The 19671-nt window shown below is 57.2% G+C and overlaps 1 protein-coding gene and 1 long non-coding RNA gene across 2 annotated transcripts in view; one reads left to right on the top strand and one right to left on the bottom strand.

Moving 5' to 3' along the window:
- The window catches only part of LOC137486438 (keratin, type II cytoskeletal 80-like), a 16506-nt gene extending 15073 nt beyond the window's left edge, over nucleotides 1-1433 (top strand). The window contains exon 9 of the mRNA XM_068211740.1: nucleotides 55-1433. Within this exon, the coding sequence (XP_068067841.1) occupies nucleotides 55-224 (170 nt within the window). The 3' untranslated portion in view covers nucleotides 225-1433. The remainder of the gene's footprint in view (nucleotides 1-54) is intronic.
- The window catches only part of LOC137486440 (uncharacterized), a 21410-nt gene extending 1739 nt beyond the window's left edge, over nucleotides 1-19671 (bottom strand). Inside the window, exon 1 of the long non-coding RNA XR_011005736.1 lies at nucleotides 19044-19671. This is a non-coding gene — a long non-coding RNA (uncharacterized lncRNA). The remainder of the gene's footprint in view (nucleotides 1-19043) is intronic.

Here is a 19671-nt window from a genome sequence, read left to right as displayed (position 1 = left end):
GATCCAGGAAGGGGGGGAATGGATGGAAGGGTTTTAACCTTCCCCTTCTCCCAGTTTCTGCCAGCACCCTGCGGAACTCACGGCTGTTTGCCCGGGGCCCGGGGGACACGGAGCCGAGCGGAGGTGGCCCCAGGAGCCCTGGGAGAGCCCAGGACGTGCCGGGGACTGCAGACACCGGGACCCGGCCCAAGTTCAGCTCCGGGGCCCCCGGGGAATGTTCGTAGGAGAATGTGAAGAACATGGACCCAAAGCACCTGGGAAGCTCTTCCTCCTGAACTCCAGCCCACATCCATGGGATGAAGGATGAGGGTCCTGTCCAGGCTGTCCCTTGTCTTTCCACCATCCCAGTTCACAGCTCCGTTCCCAGTTACAGCAGGAACCACCCCAGGAATTTAGGGACTCTTCCATTTCCTTCACCTTCCTCTCTACGGCTCCCTTCCCAGGGGATTTGCAGTCACCCCTTGGAATGTGCCCAGCACGAGGGAAGTGTCCCTAGCCCAGTTTTAGCAGCTGCCATCGATCCCTTTACTGGTGTTGCCAAACCCTTTCCCTGCTCTGAGGGCGATCCCTGACAGGGCTTCCAAGGAAAGCACCATCCAGGTTTCCACACCGGGGGAGAGGGAGGAAAACAACCCCAGGGATGGATTTGTCACCAGGATTGACAGATCTGATGACAATCTGGGGGACCCTTGTCCACCTCAGGGCATTTCCCCGCCTTTGGAGGGGCCCTCATTCCTTCACCAAAGCTAAAATGCCTCAAAACTCTTGATTTCCATTATCCCTCCCTCTCTCCAAGCTCCACGCAGCAGTTCCAGGTCCTAAAATTTGGGAATTGGTTCTTATTTAACTGCACTGGGAACAGCCCGGTTTGGTTTGGGTGGGGAGGGACCTCAAAGCCCATCCCATTCCCACCCCTGCCATGGGCAGAGACACTTTCCACTGTCCCAGCTTGCTCCAGGCTCCATCCAGCCTGGCCTTGGGCACTTCCAGGGATCCAGGGGCAGCCACAGCTGCTCTGGGAAATCCATCCCAGGGTCTCACCACCCTCATGGGGAAGAATTTCCTTCCTAAAATCGAATCCAAATCTTCCGTCTTTCAGCCTAAAGCTGGAAAACTCCCTTGCCTTTGTATTTATTGACCTCAGCTTGTACCTGACCCAGCTGCCCCCATTGGCCAATCCCAATCCCGATGCTCCAGAGCTCCCGGAGCCAGCCCTGGAAGTGCCACGTGTCCACAAGTGGGGGATGCTGTGGCCTCTTCCCAACCTCACCCAGAATCCTGCAGTATTTTCCTTCCTGGCTCCAGCCACTGTCACTCAGCCCCCCGAATTCCCAGATTCTGGGTCCCCATTCCCACATTCCCGTAGGATAGGATAGGAAGCACAGCTCTGGCTCGCGGGGTTTGGCTGTTACAATAAAGTTCTGTCACTCAGAGCCCATCCTGTCCTTGGTTTTCTCTCAGCTTCCCACCACAGGCACCTGGAGCAGCAGCTCCTTCCCAGCAGGACTCACCTGGGCCCTCTGGCTGAGTTCTGGCAGCCAGGCGAGGCTGGAATCACTTCCCAGGGACTGGCCTGGGCACATCCCCGGGATGAAGAGCACGGGGTGGGATCCAAGGGCTTGGGGACCAATTTTGGGAATGAGGGGAACACACTCAGCGCTGCTCAGCTTCCCCTTCCTGCCCCTCTCCAAAGGGGAATTCCTGAATACCTGGGCACCCCTTTCCCTGCAGCCCCTCATTCCAGAGGTGTCCTTTTGGTGCTCCTTTATCCCCACAGGGACTTCTCAGGGAAATCCAAACCAGAGCAGGTTCCCTGGGGTGCTGGAGGACCCAAATTTGGGAGCAGCTTTGCTGTTTGCTGCTCACCTGGGAGACACTCTGCCCTTCCAGGGTCAGCTTCCCACTCCCAAACTCTTCCTGTTCATCTCCAAAGGGGAATTCCTGCACACCTGGGCCCCCACATTTTCCTGTGGCCCTTCATTCCAGAGGTGCCCTTTCAGATCACAGATGCTTCCTGTTCCCCTGGGGGACTTCCCTGGGAGATCCAAAGCAGCCCAGGGCCCCCATGGTGCCAGAGGACCCAAATTTGGGAGCAGCTCTCCAGGTCCAGGGCAGGAGATGGGAGACAGAGGATGGGAAGGACATTCCAGACCAGAGGAAAGAGTAAAATCCAGTTTCCCTGCCTGGCAGGATGGGGAAGGGGGGCGGCTCTGAGCAGTTTGCAGTTGCTCCCAGTTGGGCAGGCTTAGTGCAGGGCTGCCTCTGGAGCCAGGAACCTGCAGAGCCCTTGGAAAAAGCCCTTCCCAGGCAGAGGAACAGAGCAGGGTTTGTGCTCAGAGCAGCCCCATTCCCAGGCAGGAGCAGGAACAGGGCTGGTGTTGTCCGGAATGAGGCCGGAATGGGAGCCTGGGACACCCAAACTGGGGGAGCCAGAGGCTGGGGGATCTTAGGGAGGGCTGGGGCTCAGCTGAGACCTTCCCGCTGCTGACATTGGATTTTGGGGATCTTTTTGCTGTTTCTGAGCCTTCACCACCCATGGGATGGGGAGGGATCCCTGAGGCCACAGCAGGGGATTAAAGGGTTTGGTTTGAGACTTGGGATTTTGGCTGCATTCCCGGTCCCTGTTCTGGGACAGACCCAAGCCAGCATTCCCCTGTCCCAGTGCTCCCAGCCTCAGCTCCCGAGGGCACCAGGGAATGGTTCCATCCAGCAGAATTCCTGCCCTCCATTAACGGGAGCTGAGGCCTGCCTGGGATGATCTGTGGCTTTGGGAGGCCCATCCTGCCCCTTCCACCATCCCTCCCTCATTAGGACCCAGCCTCTTCCTCAGGACAAATTCCCGTTGCTGTTCTCATCTCAGAATCACAACCAGCCCTAATTCCAGCTGTAAATTCCCCAGGAAATTGCTGCAGGTTCCAGGCAGCACCATCAGCTCGGGACCCCCCAGAAAATCCCTATCCTAGCCCTTGAAAAAAGGTCCTGGCTGCCCTCCCCGTGTTGTCCAGACCAGCACTGTCAATCCAGAATAATAGACACTGGATTTCCATTTTATTAGGGATAGAATGTGAAAAAAGGGGGAAACAGAGAAGGATGCAGTGGTGAAGAGCAGCCCCACAAAGTGCCAGGGTTGTCACATCCCTGGTTTTGCCTCAAAATTCGACAAAATCCCACCTGGCTGCTCTGTAAAAATTCCTAAGGAGTTAAAGGGTCCTGGATTTGGGTGGGGGTGGTGGTGGTGGGGGGAAGTTGATGGAAAAGCTCGGGTTTCATGGAAAAAGGGATGGTTGTGTGATGGTTCGAGGGTGCTTGTGGGGGTGGATGCATCACTCACGTTCTCAGATCCATGTAAAAAATGGATCAGGGCCTGAGGATTGCTGGGGGAAACAGGGTTAAGGATTGTAATTAACCAATAAATGGGATAATTAAGAGCATTCCCCCATTTATAGCTCAATAATGGTGTTTTATGGCCGATTCCAGGGATCCCCTTCAATCAGTCACCCCTGGCGTGCAGGGACACATTCCCCACGGGGATTTGGGAGCTGCTGAAGAGATCTGTAGGATCAAGGGATATTTATCCCTCTTATCTGCCAGGCCACTCAGGAATCCACGGCACAGCCTCCTCCAGGCAATGCCGTATCAGCTCCAGCCGCTCCCAAGGATGATCCCATCCCTGCCTGGAGCCTCTCCAGGACTGGACACGTCAGATGTCCTGGAGGTCTTGGACGTGAGACATCCCAGGGGCAAATCCTGGGGTGCTGGAAGCGGGGGCTGCGGGGATTTCGGGAAGATCAGCAGGGAATCAGTCCCGGCTGCAGGGGGGAAGCGGCTCCCGGAGCGCACCTGGAGCGGCCAGGAACGAGCTCCGGGCTCCCTCTGCCGGGCAGGTGACGCCGCTGCAGCGTCCCCAAAAATCCCCAACAATTCCCGGCGTTCTTCCACGGGCCCGGCCTGCAGAGAAAGGGAAACGGCTCCCAAGGAGCGAGGCACAGAGGGGATCCCACTGCCCAGAGCAGCTGTGGCTGTCCCATCCCTGGCCAGGTTGGATGGGGCTTGGAGCACCCTGGGATGGTGGGACCTGTCCCTGCCCACTGGATGGGCTTTAAGGTCTCTTCCCGCCTGAAGCATTCCATGATTCTGTGATCCAAAAGGGTGTTTCTCAGCCACCAAGAGCTCCCATCCAGGTGGGAATGACTCCTGGGATCCAGCCTGGCTGTTCCATTGCTCCCAGACTCACTGCCCCCCTCCTCCAGAGCCCCCAGACACCTGGAATCACTCTGGGAAGATGAAAGAGCTCCCAAGGTGAGGAACTCATCCCTCCATCTGATCCCAGCTGGACCAGTGATGGATCTGTCACCTTCCCCTCCCTGCGGTCAGGTACCACCAGTCCCTGGCTGGCTGTGCTGCCAGTCCCTCTCTGAAATATCCCCAGATCCTCTCTGACTCCACTTTTTTATCCTCTAAGGGCCAAATCCTCCAGGAACACACCCAAAACATCATCAGGGGAAAAGCCCTTTCCCCGTCTGGAATCTCAGCTCACAGCCCCTCTGCTCCCCGGGAAACAGCTGCACGTGGGAGCATTCCTGGTTCTTCTTCCACCTCTCCTTCCTTCCCCAGTGGATTTCGGGATGGACCCTCAGCCTGGAAGCAGCCAGGCCTTTTCCCAGTCCTTCCCGGTGCACGGAGCCTGGAGAAATCCGACACCAGCTGAGTTCCTGCTCAGCACCAGAGGGGAGCCAAAATCCACCCCCATGTGTGCCATGGGGTTAAATGTGTGGGAAGGGAGATGGAAATATCCTGGCATGGGGAACTGATGGCCTGGGGCTCCCACTCCAGTTCCAAAGCCAGTTTAATCCACCCATCCCAGTTCTCCCACAGCTGCTCCCCCAGTTCCAGCCAACACCTGGAGTGACTCCAGTGGAGCAGAAGGAGGAAGACGGATGCTCCAGGCCCCCTCCTGACCTGGCACAACTGTTTGCAGGGATGGAAGTGGCTCACCCCGGGAAATCAGCCATTGGGAAAAGGAGATCCCCCATTTTGTGGAAAAGACAGGGCTTGGATTTCCCTTTCCTGCACCATCCTGGCCCAAACAGTGCCTCAGTTTCCTGGCTTTTTTCATCTGCAGCCCCGAGGAGGATGGAATTTGGGGGAGGATAATTTCGTTTTCCTAATGAAATGCTCCAGGACAGAGCAGGGAAGGGCTCAGCAGGGATTTGTCCCTGTCCCTCTCCCCAGGCTCGAGGGGATCACCAGCCCCACCCTGGGTGCCCCAAACCCCTCCGGGAGCCCCAGATCCCCAGGCTGGCTGCAAACAAATCCCTGCATTGTGTCCAGGGAGGGGAGGAGGAGGAGGGAGAGAGCGAGCCCGGCCCCATCGGCCCATCCCGGGGGAGCGGCTGGTGCCGCTCTGTGCCCGTATAAGGCCAGGTTGGGCTCTCCCGGCCCAATCCGGGCAGGAATTGGGAACACCTGAGCCCGGCCCCGCCCAGGTGAGCCGAGCCCGCCCAGGTGAGCCGAGCTCGCCCAGGTGAGCCGAGCTCGCCCTGCACGGGGCGCGGGAGCCGCGGCTGCAGCCCCTCCCCACCTGGCACGGAACGGGAGCTGTGTCCGGTGGGAATTCCGCCCTGGGAACAATGGCCCCAGAGGCCCCAAGGTGGCCGCACTGGTTCAGTTTTAAAGCCGGGTGGCACCTTTCCCTCCCCCATTGCCAGCCATTCTCCACACGGGAGGTAGAACAGTTCTCCCTGTGTCCTGTGGCCGTCGCGGTGCTGGGATTCACCCAGCTAAACCTGCCTGGAATTGGGATTCACCCCCATAAACCTGCCTGGGATTGGGATTCACCCCCATAAACCTACCTGGAATTGGAATTCAACCCCCTAAACCTGCCTGGGATTGGGATTAAAACCCATAAACCTGCCTGGCATTGGAATTCAACCCCTAAACCTGCCTGGGATTGGGATTCACCCCCCTAAACCTGCCTGGGATTGGGATTAAACCCCTAAACCCACCTGGGATTGGGATTCATCCCCGTAAACCTGCCTGGGATTGGGATTCACCCCCATAAACCTGCCTGGGATTGGGATTCACCCCCAAAAACCTGCCTGGGATTGGAATTCAACCCCTAAACCTGCCTGGGATTGGGATTAAACCCCATAAACCTGCCTGGCATTGGGATTCAACCCCTAAACCTGCCTGGGATTGGGATTCACCCCCCTAAACCTGCCTGGGATTGGGATTAAACCCCATAAACCTGCCTGGCATTGGGATTCAACCCCTAAACCTGCCTGGGATTGGGATTCATCCCCCTAAACCCACCTGGGATTGGGATTCACTCCCATAAACCTGCCTGGAATTGGGATTCACCCCCCTAAACCTGCCTGGGATTTGGATTCATTCCCCTAAACCTGCCTGGGATTGGGATTCAACACCTAAACCCGCCTGGGATTGGGATTAAACCCCTAAACCCGCCTAGGATTGGGATTCACTCCCATAAACCTGCCTGGGATTGGGATTCATTCCCCTAAACCTGCCTGGGATTGGGATTTACCCCCCTAAACCCACCTGGGATTGGAATTCAACCCCCCTAAATCCGCCTGGGATTGGGATTCACCCCCCCTAAACCTAACTGGGATTGGGATTCATCCCCGTAAACCTGCCTGGGATTGGGATTAATCCCCTAAACCCATCTGGGATTGGGATTCAACCCCCCTAAACCCGCCTGGGATTGGGATTCACCCCCCTAAACCTGCCTGGGATTGGGATTCATCCCCCTAAACCTGCCTGGGATTGGGATTCACCCCACTAAACCTGCCTGGGATTGGGATTCATCCCCCTAAACCCGCCTGGGATTGGGATTCAACCCCTAAACCCGCCTGGGATTGGGATTCACCCCCCTAAACCTGCCTGGGATTGGGATTCACCCCCCTAAACCCACCTGGGATTGGGATTCACCCCCCTAAACCTGCCTGGGATTGGGATTCATCCCCGTAAACCTGCCTGGGATTGGGATTCATCCCCGTAAACCTGCCTGGGATTGGGATTCACCCCCCTAAACCTGCCGGGGATTGGGATTCACTCCCATAAACCCACCTGGGATTGGGATGCACCCCACTAAACCTGCCTGGGATAGGGATTCACCCCCCTAAACCTGCCTGGGATTGGGATTCACCCCCCTAAACCCACTTGGGATTGGGATGCACCCCCTGTGCCCGGCTTGGACCGGGGTTCCCCTCCCCGGTGTCCCCAGCCCCGCTCAGTCTGATCTCGGCAGGATCCGGGGGGCTCCGGGACTGGGAATCCCGGCAGCGCAGGATGTGGCAGCACCGGCTGCTCTCGGCCCTGGCACCGGGATCTGGTGGCCCTGTCTGGGCAGGGGGATTGTGCCGGGTGATCTCCAGAGGTCCCTGCCAACCCCAGGTGTTCTGGGATCCAGGGACCTCACCTGCATGCCAGCCCTAAGGCTGCCCCTGGACCAGAGAAAAGGCAGCCCTAAGGTGCCACCAGGGTGGGGGGACACGGGAGGGACCCCGGGGTGCTGGCACAGCCGGGCGCTGTCCCTGTCCCCGTCCCTGCCAGCCGCGGCTCCGCACGGCCCGGCCAGCCCCGGAATTTGGGAGAAACCAGAATTCCCTTGTTGTGCTGCCAGGGCCGGGCCCTGCCCGGAGCCCCGCGGGCTGGGAGTGCCCCGTGTGCCACCTCCGGGACGGGGACTCCAGCAGCTGCCGCGGCCCTGCCCTGCCCCAATTCCTGCCCCAATTCCAGCCAGGGAAGCACCAGCCCTGCCTGGGACACAAAGGGAATTTGGGCTTTGCCGGATTTACACCTGCTGAGACCCCCGTGCCCAGGGTGGGGCAGCAGTGGGGGCAGCAGCCTGGCCTTGGGCACCTCCAGGATCCAGTTCCAGCTCCCCCTGGGCACTGCGGGGTCGGAGGGGCAGCGTTGGCACTGGCCGAGCTCCTGCTCCAGGGCCTTCCCTTCCCCCTTATCCAAACCTGCTCCCCTGGGGCTCAGCTGGAGAAAAGGAGGCTCAGGGGGGACCTTCTCCCTCTCACAACTCCCTGACAGGAGGGTGGGGTCGGCATCTGCTGCCAGGGAACAAGTGAAAATGGCCTCAAGATGCATCAGGGAAGATTTAAGTTGGATTTAGGAAAAATTCCTCACAGAAAGGGTTGTAAAGCACTGGAAGGGACTGCCCAGGGCAGGGGCAGAGTCCCCATCCCTGGAAGTGTCCAGAAACCTGTGGCTGTGGCACCTGGGGACATGGTCAGGGGGTGGCCAGGGTGGAGCTGGGTTGATGGTTGGACCTGATGCTCTCTGGGGGCTTTTCCAACCTGAGCAATTCCATGGTTTGTGGACAGCAGCGACCAGAGGTGGTTCCTGGGGTTTGGAGTTGGGCTCAGCTCATCCTCCCCGCTCCCTTCAGGCCCTGAACACCATCCCAGAACTTCCTCCCCAGGATCAGCTGGAGACCATGGGGTTGGAGGAGGTGGAAGGAGCCCCGATCACAGCACGAGTTGCCCTGTGGGACACGGGGATGGCTTGGGCCTGGACATCCTGGAGTTCATGGAAAGGTCTGGGTTGAGAGATCTCAAAGCTCATCCAATTCCAAACCCCTGCCACAGGCAGAGACACCTTCCAGTGTCCCAGGCTGCTCCACAGCCTGTCCATCCTGGCCTTGGACGCTGCCAGGGATGGGGCACCCTCTGGGAAATCCATTCCAGGGCCTCCCCACCCTCACAGGGAGGAATTCCTTCCCAATATCCCATCTACCCCTGCCCTCTGGCAGTGGGAAGCCATTCCCTGTGTCCTGACACTCCAGGCTTTGTCCCCAGTCCCTTTCTGGCTCTCCAGGATCCCCTTTGGGCACTGGAAAAGGTTCCAAGGTGTCTCTACAGCCTTCCCTTCTCCCAGCCTGCTCCCTCCCAGCCCCACAGATTTCTCTGATGACAAATTCATCAGGAACTCTCCAAACTTCAGGGATTTGGGATCTACACAGGGATCTGGGGGATCTGGGACAGTGCCCTGTGTCCACGGGGGGTCTGGAGGAGCCACAAGGGTCTGGGTGATCTGGGACAGTGCCCTGTGTCCACGGAGGGGTCTGGAGGAGCCACAAGGATCTGGGACAGTGCCCTGTGTCCACAGAGGGGTCTGGAGGAGCCACAGGTGTCTTGGTGATCTGGGACAATGCCCTGTGTCCACGGAGGGGTCTGGAGGAGCCACAGGGATCTGGGACAGTGCCCTGTGTCCACGGGGGGGTCTGGAGGAGCCACAGGGGTCTGGGTGATCTGGGACAGTGCCCTGTGTCCATGGAGGGGTCTGGAGGAGCCACAGGGGTCTGGGTGATCTGGGACAGTGCCCTGTGTCCATGGAGGGGTCTGGAGGAGCCACAGGGGTCTGGGGGATGCAATGCTGTGCCTGTGTCCATGGAGGGACCCAGCGGGAGCAGAAAAGCCCCAGCTCAGCAGGGAAAGGAGCTGACGGGGGCTGCTCCTGGCACAGCCCCTGGAGCCACGCCAGGAATTCACAATGGGAGCGGAGCTCAGCCGCTCCTGCCGGGACCTGCCGTGTTTGCGAGGCTCGGGGCACACCCAGAAATTCAGGGCTTCGGAAAAAAAACCCTCAGCACCTGGGCAGGGGAGCGGGAGGGAGAGGAGGAACCACTTCAGAGCTGAGGAATCCCAGCGTGACTCAGGCCCTGACGCAAGAAGCAAACAGGGCTGGGAATGGTGGCAAGAGGGTCGGGCAGCCCTGGGAGGGATCCTGGGGGCCAGGCAGCCCCTCTGACCCCTGTGCCCGGGGAGACTCGGACCATCACAGTTCATGGAACGTTTTCAGCTGCAGCAAAGCTGCTCCAAGCACTTCCCAACTTCCCAGCACCCACCTTTATCTGGCGCAGAATCAGCTGCAAGGGTCCCAAAATCTCCTTCACCCCAGCGCTTCTCAGGCTGGTGAAATCCTAGTGCAGCACCAAGAGCAGCCCCCTGCCCACAGAGAGGTAATTCACCCTTTGAAAAAGGGAATATAAAACACCTGCAGCTTCATTTCCAATGCTTCCAGAGCCTTGTCATGGGGCCAAAGGGCCCTGTCACTTCTCTGGGCAGGAGAAGGGAAGTAGGGATGAGGACCCCATGACTGACATAAAACTTGGAGCCTTTGGGGGTTTGGAATTGCAAGGAGAGGAGTAGAACAGTCCCAGTTCAGTGCCTCGGCTGCGAATCCACTCTGGATTTACACCCCTCTGCCCTCCACAGTGGGTAAATGCAGCATTTCCTCAGCATTCCCTCAGCATTCCCTGGCTAATTCACCAGAATGACGGATCCGCACCAGTTCATTCCCCCAGCATTCGCAGTGGTGACACCAGTTTAAGTCCCAGTTCCTGAAGTGAGGACCTCATGGAATCCCAGCTGCTCTCCTGGTTCAAACCAATAGAAAAACCCTCAAAAACTTGGACCCCCTACCCAGACTAAACCAGGGGAAATAAATCCAGATATCTGGATCACAAGACACTCAAAGAACCCCAGAGTTCATCTAGCCTTGGATTTGCCATGGGGAATCTGAAATTCAGGAGCATGAGATGTTTCCCCTCTTCAGAGCTCCCATGGGATCAGCCCTGTCCGAGCTCCCCCAGCCTGCTTTTGGGGAGCACCAGTGGAGCCTCTGGATGAAGGGCTGGATTCCCTCCCTCCCTGCTCCTAGCAGTTCCCGACAGCAGCTCCTGCCATGGCCCACAGCCACGGGACGCGCTCCGACCTGAGCCGGGATTTGGGATCGGCCCACGCCTGGCACTGGCGGCAGCTCTGCACTTACACAACGCAGGGAAAAGCTTGGGCAGGACCGTGGGGATCCCACCTGGACCACAGCAGGGGATCCAGGGGTTGGTGGGACTGAATTCCAACACAAACTGCCCGAGTGTCCCCCAGGACCAGGAATTCCCACCTTGCTGGAAGCTCCTCAGCCCACCTTGAGTGGAGGAAGGAGCAGCTCAGGGCTTTGTATTTGGCTTTTTAAAGCAGGCCTCAAGTGGCTCCAGCCCCTGCTCTGGATAAAATCCCAGTCCACAACTGGGAATTGCCTTTGGACTGCTCACCCTATTCCTCATTTCATCCTGGGAAGGGGCAGCATTCCCTTCTCCTTCCCAAAGAGGCTGAGCTGTTCCAACCAGGAAAAAGCCCCAAATTGTCCACTCAGGCAAAGAACCCCCCCCAGCTGCTCCCTGTGCTCGGCCATCCCGGGGCTGCAGCTGCACATGGAAAAGGCAGGATCAGCACAGACATCCTCATGGTGCTTCTGAGTCCCCCAAAATCCTGCTGCCCCATCCCCAGGCCAGGCTGGTCAGGGCTTGGAACAGCTTGGGCTGTGGAAGGTGTCAGGAATGGGATAGGCTTTAAGGTCCCTTCTCACCCAAACCATCCTGGGATTCTGGGACTAATCCAGGTGTTCCTGAAGGGCATTGGCATTGCCCTTCCCTGCCAGCTTAAACCCAGAATTCCAGATCCAGGACAAATGGGATGAATCCCTGTGGATTTTGTGGGAGCTGGGCCCCTTTAACAGTCCCTTTGTGCCAATTCCTGTGTGTTTTACTCTGAACTGGGAGGTTTTTACCAACCATCCCAGTCATGCCAGGAATGGGGTGGGGATGTTTTGACAGGGAGTCCTGGATCACGTCCAGATCCCACCCAGCTCCCTCCTCTCACCTCTCCTTGCTCCCCGACGTGCTCAGCTCTGAGTGTCAAGAGACTGGAATTTGAGAGAAAACAGACTCAGAGAGCAAACAGTGCCCAGAGCACAGGGGAATCCAGGGATGTCAAGCCCAGGATCACACACACGGATCCCTGCATGTGGGAATGGAACATCTGGGGCTAAACCTGCATCTGTAAAACACACCTGCGGGAGGACCTCTGAATCCCACCCGTGTGGGAGCATCCCTGAAAATCCAAGTGCACGTCCCTGTTTTCTGTATGGATCCTCGTTTTTCCTCAGCTGCTGTTGCACCTGGCTGGGAAAGGCACTCGGGAGGCTCCGCCCGGCCCCGAGGCAGCTTTGGGAGCCGCTGTGGGTGCGTCCCTGGAGCCTCCCGAGCTGCGATCCCTCTGATCCTCCCGCGTCCCTGCCCTGGGCTGGGAACGCCGCGGCTCCAGCTCCAACCCACTTTCCCTGGGTTTTGCACAGGAGGCAAATCTTGGTGGTGCAAAGCTCCCACATCAGCACATTGGCAGGAGCGGAGCCTTCCCGGCCGGCCATCCTGGCACAGAAATGCCAAGGCCAGGGAAGGGGGTCTCCTGGAGCCTGTGGAGGTGCCCAGCTCCTGTTCCAGCCTTCCCAAGGTCCCTTTGGTGGTGCTGTTGGGGTTGGACTGGATGATCCCAAAGGTGTCTTCCAACCTTGGTGATTCTGTGATTCCAGGATCTCCCACCCCTTCCCTCTGACCCAGCCACCTCCAATCCTCACAGTCCACCTGGTCTCCCGTCCTGGAACCATGGTTCAGATGCCCAGGGAAGGCATCCTCCTGTCATGGGGAAAGTGGGACCTTTCCCTGTTCTGCCACCAACCAAACCTGGATTTCTGTGACGGGACATCACAGAGAGGGGCTGGGATGAGCCACTCTAGGACCTCCCTCCAAGGGATCCCATGGCTCCTCTGGGCTTCCCAAAGCTTTGTGGACCCTTGGGATGCTCCTGCACAAGGTGTTCCCTCAGGGATCAGCAGATTCAGGCCCACCCTGCACCCAAAATCAGAGTCCAAAGGAACCAAGTTCTGCATCAACCAACTGGGGCCATCCTTAGAGTGTTTCCCAGGGAACAGGGGGAGAATCATGGAATCCCAGAAGGAGTTGGATTGGTGGGGACCTGGAAGCTTCCAGGGCTCTCTGGAACCACCAGGTGCCCTGTCCCATCATCTGCTCCTGTGTCCACACCCCTCACTGGATCAGAGGCTTTATGGGCATTTCCACTCTCACTAAAACATTCCTTCACCTTCCAACTCTCTAAATCCTTAAAAATCCTTACAACTCTTCCCTTGGAGCCTGAAGGGGAACCAGCCCAGCTCCACCATGGAGTCCAGCTCCTACAACTCCTTACAAAGCCTTTCCTGGCTGAGCCTGTCCTGTGTGAGTCAGCGCCACACAACGCCCGAGTCAGCACTTCCCACAAACCAGCTGGAGCTGGGCCTGGAAAAACGCAGCCACATCCCCACGGAGGGGACCCGCCGGGACCTGCCAGGCTGGCACGGGGCACCGGGAATGTGCTGGTGACAGCACCCGGCAGAAACGCGGAGCAGGAGAGAACAGGGAGCAGCTCTGCCTCCCCCCCAGGCACAGGGCCCTGTTTGGGACATGTCGGAGTCTCCTGGGAAACCTGGACCCAGCCCAGGCCTGGCCTTCCCTTCTCCCGCAGCCCAGGGAAAGCTCCTTTGGCCACGGGAATCCCCCAGGTGAGATTTGCACTGAGGTTATCCAGGCCAGGTGAGATCCCACCCCAGCACCCACAGCACGACCCTCAGGAGAAGGGAGCTCAGGAAGGCACAGCCAGCAGGAACCCCAAGAATTCCTGGTTCCATTCCCAAACCTCATCCAGGGTTAGCCAAGCTCAGCTGAGATTCCCACGTCCAGCCTCAATCTTCAGGAGAATGGAGCTCATGAACACAAGGCCCAGGAGGTACTGCAGGAATACCTGATTCCCAAACCTCATCCACACTCAAAGCTCAGGAGATACCCCAGGAATGTCTAATTTGATTCCCAATTCTCATCCTGTCACCCTCCCTTCCTTCCTCCCTCCTCTCCCAAGCAGCTCCCAGGCTCCCATGGGATCCCTATTCCCTCTCCCTGAGCTTTCCAGACAGCATCTTTTCCACTCAGACCTTCCCTGCACGTTCCTGTGCTCCCAGGTGCAACCCCTCTGCTCTCTCCTGGCTTTTCCATGGAAACCTGGACACCTTTCCCACCTGCCCTGAGCACTGAGCAAGCTGTCCTGGAAGAAGCCAAACCCTCAGGTGGGATGAGGCTGAGTGGAAATGGGGCCTTCCCAGGTCCCTGTGGCTGCCTAGATCCAAGGACAAGGCTGGCCACAGTTGGGATCCACAATGGGATTGGGGCAAACCAAAGGCAGCTCCCGGGTGTTCATCCTGTGGGAATTCTGAGGAAAGGACTGAGCCCCACCTGTGTCAGCAATGGGGCAGGTGTGGAGGTAAAGCCCCACCTGAGGAATGTGTTGCAGGTCCTGCTTCAGGGGCTGGGGGACAGGAAATCCTTTGGGATCTGCCCCAGTTATCCCCCAGGAGCTGGCACTGGTCAGGCTGGGAAAGTCCAGCCAGACAACACAGTGGTCTCTCCCTCAAATCATTCCCAGGAGATCCACGAGCCCTGGATAGAAGCCACCACACATTCCAGAGGAGCCTTCACAACTTCCAATTCCCTTGTGTCCATGCACTGGCCACCCTTGGAAACACCAACAGAGGATGTTCCTGCCCGAGGGGATGGATCTTCTCCAGGTGGACACAGAGCCAGAGCACCTCACCAGGGCCTTTGGAGGAGATATTCCATATTTGCATACATTTATTAGAGATTTGGGGAAAATCCTTCATAGAAGGGTTGCCCAGCCCTAAAAGGCTGCCCCAGAGCAGGGGCAGAGTCCCCATCCCAGAAAGTGTCCAAGAAATGTGCGGATGTGGCATGGTCAGGAGTGACCTTGCTAGGTTGGACTTGATGATCTCTGAGGGCTTTTCCAACCTGAACAATTCCATGATTCCTGGCTCAGGCTGTGTCACCTGCTCTGAGGGGACACCAAGACTGGCTGGATTAGAGGAGTTTTTCCCATTAGAACCTTCACCCTCCTGCCTGTTTTCCTCACATAGGGAACGGGAATTTGGCCCAAAATGCCAGCAAGGATCTCTTCCCTCACAGCAGTCCCTTCACTGAGCTTTTCCCAGCACCATCTCACACAGATCCATGGAATGGTTTGGGTGGGAAGGGACATTAAAGCTCATCCAAGTGCCACCCCTGCCATGGGCAGAGACACCTTGCACTATCCCAGGTTGCTCCAAGCCCCATCCAACCTGACTTTGCGCACTTCCAGGGATCCAGGGGCAGCCACAGCTGCTCTGGGAAATCCATCCCAGGGCCTCACCACCCTCACAGCCAGGAATTCCCCCCTATCCTGGCACTCCAGGCCATTGTCCAAAGTCCTTCTCCAGTTCTCCTGAAGTCCCTTTAGGCCCTGGGAGGGGCTCCAAGCTCTCCCTGAATCCTTTTCTCCAGGTGAACACCCCCAGCTCTCCCAGCCTGGCTCCAGAGGGGCTCCAGCTTTTGGATCCAAGCTGGGAGTGCCTGGAGCAGGGGTGTCCAGCATGGATGGATGTTCCCGGAGTTAATGGAGATGTGGAGACAGAGCTGAGCCATCGCAGGGCTGGCAGGTTTGGGAGCCTCCCTGTTCCCTCCCTGCTGCCTCCGTTTGATCCGTGGAGGATCCCAGGGAGCTGCTTTGATGTGTCAGCCTGGCAGCAGGGCCTGTTACAGCACGACTGCTCACAGATTCCTGCGGGAACAAAGCTGCATCTCAGCAGCTTCCAGAGGCTGGGACTGGCCCCGGGGCAGAGCAGGGACATCAAGTGACACAGAGAGACCCCCTCAGCATCAGCTCCCCTGTCCTTTCCAGGAATTACAACCCAGGATTCCAGCAGAATGGGTAATTCTGGGATCCTGGTGCATCCCATCCCACAGGGATGCCACCTCACAGGGCTGGGTCTGACCCCTGACCCACCACAGGATGGGGGTTTGATCAATTATCCAATGTGCGCTCTGCCATGGAAACGTGGATCAGATCCCTCCTGAGCTTCCCTGCTCCACGGCAGGGTCCCCACACGAGTTTAGGCAGCTCTGGCCTCAGAACTTTCTCACTCCCAATAAAACTGGCTCCGTGCTCCGGGGAGGATCCAAGGACGGAGCAGCTTTGTTAAACATCAGAATGAAATTCCAGGGGGCTGATAAGAAGCATTTTATGATCCTGACTGAACAGGGATTGTCAGGTCAGAAGAGATAAGGTCTGAGAGCATTTTATATTCCCTGCAAGCAGATCCCCACCCTGCACCACGACTCCTGCCCCTTCCAGTGGGCCCAGCTCCACAGGAACAAGGATGCTCCAAATTAACTCATTCCAAAGAACTGGAGCCTGAGCTAAGAAATGGTGGCAAAGATCATGTCCATAATCATCCAAGAGACTTCTGTGCCAAAGGGGAAAACAAACCTGCCTCAGTTTGTTCCATAAGTGAATAAAATGGGAAACCTGAGGTGTTGAAATGAAATCTCAGAGAGGGATGAAGGAGCTCAATGAGAAGCTTCCACAAGGGGCCAGCTTCTCCACCAGGATCAGCAAGGATAAAGCCCTGGGGGCTCCAAGGAACCCTTCCCACCTGGAATTTAAACCTGAGGGTTCATGGCCAAGGCACTTCCATTTCCAGCACGGACAGCCCGAGGAAGGGAACGGCCAAACTCTCCCTGTTTGTAACCCAAGGGAGAAGGACCTGCCCGCAGCACATCAGGGAATCCTGGAATGGTTTGGGTGGGAAGGGACCTTGAAATCCATCCCATCCAACCCCCTGCCATGGGCAGGGACACCTCCCACTGTCCCAGGCTGCTTCCAGCTCCATCCAACCTGGCCTTGGACACTTCCAGGGATCCAGGGGCAGCCACAGCTGCTCTGGACAAATGTCCAGAGTGACCCCAGCCTCACCCTTGGATTTGTGATTGGTTTTCCCACCAGGGCTCTGTTCCCCCCCCACTTCACCTCCCCAGTCCAACCTTTGCCTCAGAACTGGTGACACTGGGAGGTAAAAGCCAAATTCCCAAAGTGTGTTTGGGTTGGGACTGCTCTTTTCCCAGCTCTCCAGAATCAGATTCCCAGATGTCCACAGGCTGCCACCTCTCCCTTTTCTCCTGTAATTCCAAAGTGACAGGAGGAGCAAGAAGGAACCTGCCCTGAGCTGAGCCAAGGAAGTCCAAACCTGTGCCCTGGGACCTGCAGGGACAAGTTCCCAGGCCCAGGAAGCTGCTGCCAACTCCCAGCTCCTGAAGTGGCTCCCTCCACTCCTGGGCTGCTTGGATTAAACTGGAAGTTGAATTAATCCATTTTTTTTGCCATGTCCCCAGTTAGAAATCATGGGATGGCCTGGGTAGGAAGGGACATTGAAGCCCACCCAGTCCCAGCGTGGGCTTTAATATCCTCAGGGACACCTTCCACTATCCCAAGGTGCTCCAAGCCCTGTCCAACTTGGCCTGGAACATCAGGGATGGAGCAGCCATGATTTAACACTGACAGAATTATCCTCCATTTTCCCAGCCAGGAATTCCCAGGGGTGGGAGCTGTCCATCCCTCAGCATCAAAGCCAAACACAGCTGAACAAACTCTGAGAAAGCCTTTTATGGATATGATCCAGCTCTGGTGTGGAGAGTCCCTCTGAGGAAATGCAATTCCATTTGCTAGGTCAAACCCAATTCTAGGAAGGGGGAACTCAGAGAAACTGCTAAATGTGGTAAATTTGGGAAGTAGAGAATGAAAACCTGGATGAGCTCTGGGAAAGGGGCTGCTGGGGAGACTCATCCCTTCCAGGGCCAGGGGTGGGGGAATGGGAAGGAATCACAGCTGAGCTGAGGAGTCTGAAGAATTCCTTCTGCTCCAGGGGCTCAGGAAAAGCAGCCATGGAAATGGCACAATGACCACAGAATCATGGAATGGCTTGGGTTGGAAAAACCCTCTGAGATCATGGAGTCCAACCATTCCCCAGCACAGCCAAGGCCACCCCTGACCATGTGCCCAAGTGCCACATCCATACCAGGGTGGGGACTCCCTCTCCAGCTGTGTCGGGAGGTTCTGGATGTGGAAGGGAGCAGCTCCAGGACATTTGGTGCTCTCAGGTTGTTTCATCTGGCCACTCTCAGTTCCTGCCTGGGCCCCAGAGGTCCACACTCCATTTTTCCACTGGCAATGTGTCCTTTGTGCTCACTCAGCACAGGACTCTGGGAGACAGCAGTGTCACTTAGAGGAAGCGACACTGTCACAGGAGTGACAGTAAAGAGAAATCCAAAATAAAATAAAAAAGGATCTCATTGACTCCAACCCAATTCTGCCTCCTCCAAAGGCTGGAAGCATCTGCAGAACCACCTGTAAAGTGGAAGCTCCAACATCTGAATTTTGATGCTTCAGCTCCCCTGCCTTGATTCTTCCATGCAAGGAAGGGCAGAGTGACCTCCTCATAGCAGGGGGGAGCCTTAATGAGTCCCAGCACTTGGCAGGGGACTAATTAATCCCTGCAGGGATTACTGTGAACATGGCACAGCTCTGAGCCCAGGCTCCAGCTCAGCTCCTCAGGTTCTCCATCCCAAAAGCACAGTGCAATCACACAGCCAAGATTCCCCATCAGGGAATCAAACCCATTCTGGGGATGGAAAAACGGAGGCAAGCTGGGCTGGAGGCCGGGAACAATCCCAAAGCTCGGAGCTCGGGAGCTTCCCGAGGCACAGCCAGACACTCCAGGGGAGCTCTGCACTCCCAGGGAGGCTCCTGCTCCCTCAGCAGCAGCAACCACCACTGGCAGGCCCATCCTGGGATCAGGGACATCCCTCTCCTGCCCTGCTCCAGGTATCCTGAACCCTACCAGGGTGACCAAGGCCAGTGGTCCCTCAAGGAAACCGAGTCAGGTTGTCCAGCGCAGCTGTGGCTGCCCCATCCCTGGAAGTGTCCAGGGCCAGGCTGGATGGGGCTTGGAGCAGCCTGGGACAGTGGGAGGTGTCCCTGCCCATGGCAGGGGTGGGATGGGAATATATTAGGAGTCCCTTCCCACCCAAACCCTTCCCCAAGTCCAGGACCTCCATTTCCCCATGACCATTCCTTCTCCATGAGGAACCACCACAGAGCTTTGCTGCTGTCCAAGAAGCAGACGTGAGTTTAACCCCCAGCTGGAATTTCCCTCTGTCCCACCCTCAGGAAAACTGGGAACACATTTTAGCAACATGGGAAATGCAGAGTATAAAAAACAGACAGAATTCTGCAGATCCTTACTGCAGCTGGGATCCATGGGATCTCCTCCAGGCTCTCCCATTGCTGTATCCCAGAGCTGCTCCCATCTCTCCAGTCCCAACACCTTCCTGGACAGCAGGAGCACGGAGCTGAAAGGAAAATTAAAGTGATCTTTCCTCCTCTTTGCTGAAGGACTGACTCCGTGCTCTGCAGTATCCCAGGATCACAGAACCATGGAATTGTTCAGGCTGGAAAAGCCCTCAGAGATTATTGAGTTCAACCATCAACACAGCACCACCTCGGTCATCCCTGACCATGTCCCCAAGTGCCACATCCACACTTTCCTTGGACATTCCCAGGGATGGGGACTCCCCCACTGCTCTGGGCAGCCCCTTCCAGTGCTTTACAACCCTTTCCATGAAGGAATTTTCTCAATATCCAACCCAAACTTCCCCTGGTGCAATTGAGGCTGTTTTTCCCTTGTTTCCTGGTAGCAGATCCCAAATCCCCCCTGGCTCCACCGTGCTGTCAGGGAACTGAGGAGAGGGAGAGGGTCCCCCCTAAGCCTCCTTTTCTCCAGGCTGAGCACAGGGACTTGTTTTGACCATTCTGACCTGTATTTGTGGCAAAACCCAAAGGAATTGGCTGTGCCAAAGCCAAGCAGAGGAAT

This window comes from Anomalospiza imberbis, chromosome 22 (genome assembly GCF_031753505.1).
Source record: "Anomalospiza imberbis isolate Cuckoo-Finch-1a 21T00152 chromosome 22, ASM3175350v1, whole genome shotgun sequence".
Classification (NCBI taxonomy): Eukaryota; Metazoa; Chordata; class Aves; order Passeriformes; family Viduidae; genus Anomalospiza; species Anomalospiza imberbis.
This window is presented reverse-complemented; position numbering and strand designations above follow the sequence as displayed.